This window comes from Monopterus albus, unplaced genomic scaffold, assembly GCF_001952655.1.
Source record: "Monopterus albus unplaced genomic scaffold, M_albus_1.0 scaffold27.1, whole genome shotgun sequence".
NCBI classification, from domain to species: domain Eukaryota; kingdom Metazoa; phylum Chordata; class Actinopteri; order Synbranchiformes; family Synbranchidae; genus Monopterus; species Monopterus albus.
Genome location: NW_018127907.1, coordinates 2,285,125 through 2,289,323, shown reverse-complemented (window position 1 = coordinate 2,289,323; position 4,199 = coordinate 2,285,125). Strand labels below are relative to the sequence as shown.

General features: G+C 37.2%; 1 protein-coding gene across 3 annotated transcripts in view; it reads left to right on the top strand.

Moving 5' to 3' along the window:
* The window catches only part of LOC109957492 (mitogen-activated protein kinase kinase kinase kinase 4-like), a 74,243-nt gene continuing 70,044 nt past the window's right edge, over positions 1-4,199 (top strand). For all 3 annotated transcript variants that reach the window (XM_020595398.1, XM_020595397.1, XM_020595399.1), the window contains exons 1-2: positions 1-190; positions 1,091-1,156. In XM_020595398.1, the coding sequence (XP_020451054.1) occupies positions 134-190; positions 1,091-1,156 (123 nt within the window). In that variant the 5' untranslated portion in view covers positions 1-133. The remainder of the gene's footprint in view (positions 191-1,090; positions 1,157-4,199) is intronic.

The window sequence follows — 4,199 nt, the reverse complement described above, 5'->3', positions numbered from 1 at the left end:
CTCACTTGACGCTGTTAGCTAAACTTGAGAATGGACCCGAGGAGAAGAAATCCCGTTAGTTAGTAGCGGAGAAACGGTGACCGTCCATGCCTTGTCTACAAACATAAACAGGCTGAAAAAGTTATTGACAGCAATGTCGAGAGAAAACACCACTCGGAGTTTAGACAGTATAGACCTGGCTGCTTTAAGAGTAAGTAGTCATGTGTTGTCTTCCTTTTTTAAGAATTGTTTGTAAACGCTAAGAAGAGATGTGGAAGGTGTTTTAAAGTTAGCGGTAGTTTGAAGCAACAATATAGTGAGCACTGACTTTTTTTTTGTCTGAATGTCAGCACTAACTTTACGTACAGTTTGAGAAACTTGTGTCGTGTATTAAAACTCGAATCGTGTCTCGTGCTTTATCCTGTAACTGTTAACGTTATGCTTTCTGTCTGCACTGCGTCCTGTTTGGGGGACGTTTACGAGCTCCAGTCATTACAGGCAGTTTTCCTCTGACAGTCTTACTAAAAGGTTGACAAGCCACCATGCAACAAGTGGTCAACGTCATGAAAGCCCATATTAAATAAACAGTGTGTAACTATATTTCATTTAAAAAGCTTGATGTTTTAACGGAATTTACAATAGTTAGTGGATAGTTTTAGGCCATTTTATTGAGTTTTAAAGATTAAGCCTACAATATTTTCTTACATTGTGTACACATCAAGAATGCGGATGTTGTATCGTTTTTAGTTGATAATATGTCTATGGACAGTGAAGCTATGACCTATAAAATAAAATAAAATATTAAGTACATTTTCAGGGAGTTTCAGTTTGTGTTTTCATTCCTTGTAGCTCCAAGTTTGTAGCCCCACTTCCTCAGTCTCCATGCCTGTTTAACACTGCATTGCTTTGCTTCATTTGTCTTTAGTATCTGATTATACAGCTGTTTGCCATAGTTTTGCTTGGCATGAACTTCTTGCTCTATGACTTTGCTGAAATGTACCATTCTCTGTACTGTTGCCGTGTCTCATGTTCAGCTTGCTACTTGACATCACTCTTATCTAGTCCTGTTTTCTTTAACTTGATCATGTTATTGATTTATCTTTTTTATTAGGATCCAGCAGGCATCTTTGAGCTGGTGGAGGTGGTTGGCAACGGAACATACGGTCAGGTGTACAAGGTGAGCACTCCCATGATGCTTTTCTGTGCATCTTTTCCATTTCAGCAGGTGTTTGTTGCATGCATGGATGAACTGCCAACTGTGATACTGATTTAAGTCTATTGTCATGTTTCCACAGGGGATTGTTTGCATGCATATATACTGGCAGTAAGTTCGGTGAATAAGTAAATCCACCAGCTGCTTATGTGACATATCACTACTGGTAAAAGTCACTACAGCTACCAGTTAATTATGAGAAATTTTCAGTTGACTTAAATATACTGCGGCTCTTAAATATAGAACACACTCACCAGCATCTGCAGCACCTTTAAATGGCCCTGGGTGGGGCTCACTTCCTTATCGCGATATCTGTTTGTATATGTGTATGTGAGTGGTTTGTGGTTACAGGAAGTATTTAGCCTTGTGCAGCTGGTTGCGCCCTAAGTTCACATGCTTTACCTATACCACAAACTGTGTGTTAGTATATGGGTAAATTTTGATGCTGAACATCAAAACAGGCCCATTAGGGTGAACAGTGATTGTGCAACAGAGGGTTTAGACACTTTAGAACTTAAAACCTCACTTGTGCTGCCTTATTAATATGTTCAGTAGTGCTAATAACATGACCACCTTCTTACCTGCCATATGGCATAGCAAAGATAAACATGTTTATACACAGAGTAAGATAACGTGAAATTGCCTTAATCTGAAGTTTATTATGGAAGAGATGTAGAATTGAGTAAGGAGGAATGCTGTTTTCCTGCATCACAAGGCATACATGCAGGTCACTTTAAAGTACATATTGTTTTGTGACCAATCAGTGTCATTATCAAGAACTACAATAAAGTTAGTTTCATCCAGGGTGACATACTGTATCTCTGATTTGACAGTTTCTCATGTCAAGGACCAACAAACAAAAGTTGAACTAATCTGTTGATCTACTGAACGTAGAGCCTCTTGCTTCTGCATAGAAGTAACAGTCATTTTTTTTAGCTTCAGGTCATCGTTGTAACACTGTAGATAAGTCAGAAAACAAGAAAAAACATGCCATGGGCTCTTTAAAGACAGTGCTACATCAAATACACATTTGCACAGTTACAGCCAACTTTTTCAGAATGTGTTTTAGTCTTTGTGCATATTCTGGTAGAAAGTGGCTGAATGCAAGACCCAAGTGGCTTTGTATGGAGCAGCTTTAGCAAGAGATAAAATCAGTAAAACGCTTACAGTTAGTAAGAAGCAGGGTTAGAGGTCAGTCAAGTCAGGTGAGTGAATCAGATGAGGCCGGAACATGATAGAACCTTTGGCAAATTTGTAAAGAAAAGCTCCTCTAGGTATTCTTTGTGACGGCATTAGAAATAGCAAGCAGGTGATCTCTAAATAAGGGAATTTAAATGAGAACAGAGGTCAGGTTAGATAAGACAGGATGTGGGAAAATTCAAGAACACACACTGGGACTTGGAGTATGAGGATGAAGATGGAGAGTGAGGTGGAGCAGGGGCCACTAGGACAGTGTTTATATGCACACAGTAATGTGTGCAGTTTGTTGTAGTCTGCTGTAACCCACCCATATCCCCTCTCTGTTGGGAGGTGGAACAGTTTGTAGTCCACCTTTAAATTATATTGCCTGTTAGTTCTGCTCTAAACTGAAGTCTTGCAGCTGACCTGTGTCTAACATCAGGAGCAGACTGCTGAGTCATTGCTAAATTTTACCATGACTCCTGAGAGTTTGATTTGATTTTGATTTTGATTTATTTATCCTTTCAAGCATGTAAAGACAGTTGATATGCCAGCACACATAATTTTACACATATCCAACAAATGCTAATCCAATATCAATTTGCTTATACCTAGTACATGCTTGAATGGAGTAGGAAGAAGTCAGACTTATCCAGTCCTACCCCATGACATCATCTTACCATCATTGGTTTGCAAGCAGTATCTCTACATAAATAATTCTCTTCTACACCACACAAGTAATATACTAAAAAAATTATAACAGAGTGTTAACATTCTTACATAATTACATTCTTAAATAATTATCTTCTACACCACACAAGTAACATACTAAAGAATTAATACAAGGTGTTAACATTCATACACCACACCCACAATGTTCCATCTAATTAATCATTAAGCCTGTTCTTGCATATATCTTGATTGACACATACCTTTATATTTATGTTTAAACTCATCAATTCTAGTACTGTACTGTTTTTTATGTCCACACTTAAATTATTCCATAGTTTTACCCCACTTATGGAAATACAAAATCTTTTTTTGGTTGTACGTATAGCATGAATTTTTAAATTTAACTGACCCCTTAAATTGTATCCCCCTTCCCTTTCATTAAATAGTTTTTGAATTCCACCAGGTAATAAATTGCTCCTGGCTTTATACATAAACACTGCAGTCTTATATCCCACTAAATCAAAACATTAATTTTCAATTGAAGTTCATTATCTAGTCTATGATTCCCAAATACCATAAATTTAGTTTTATCCAAATTCAGAGATAGTATATTACTATCACACCATTTCTTTATCTTCTCAAGTTCCTGTGAAACCCGTCCAGAGAGTTGCTGTAGGTTTTCACCCGATGCCCATATGGTAGTGTCATCAGCAAATAATACCACTTTTACTAAATCAGAAACCTTGCATATATCATTAATGTATAATATAAATAATTTAGGTCCCAAAACAGAACCCTGAGGTACTCCACATACAATATCCAGCCCCCTCGATTGGTATTCACCCAACTTCACAAATTGGGTAACTAACTTCTAACCCATTTCAGAACCATTCCTCTGACCCCATATTTTTCTAACTTGTCCATTAATAATTCATGATTGATTGTGTCAAATGCTTTTTTTAGGTCAATAAATATCCCCATCGTATATTTCTTCTCATCCATAGCACTTGTAATGTCCTCCATCAGGTCGGTAATGGCCAAAGATGTCGATCGGTTCGACCTAAAACCATATTGACAATCAGATAAGATTTTATGTTTGTCAATAAATGTATCTAATCTGTTATTAAAGAGTTTTTCCAGAATTTTTGAAAATTGT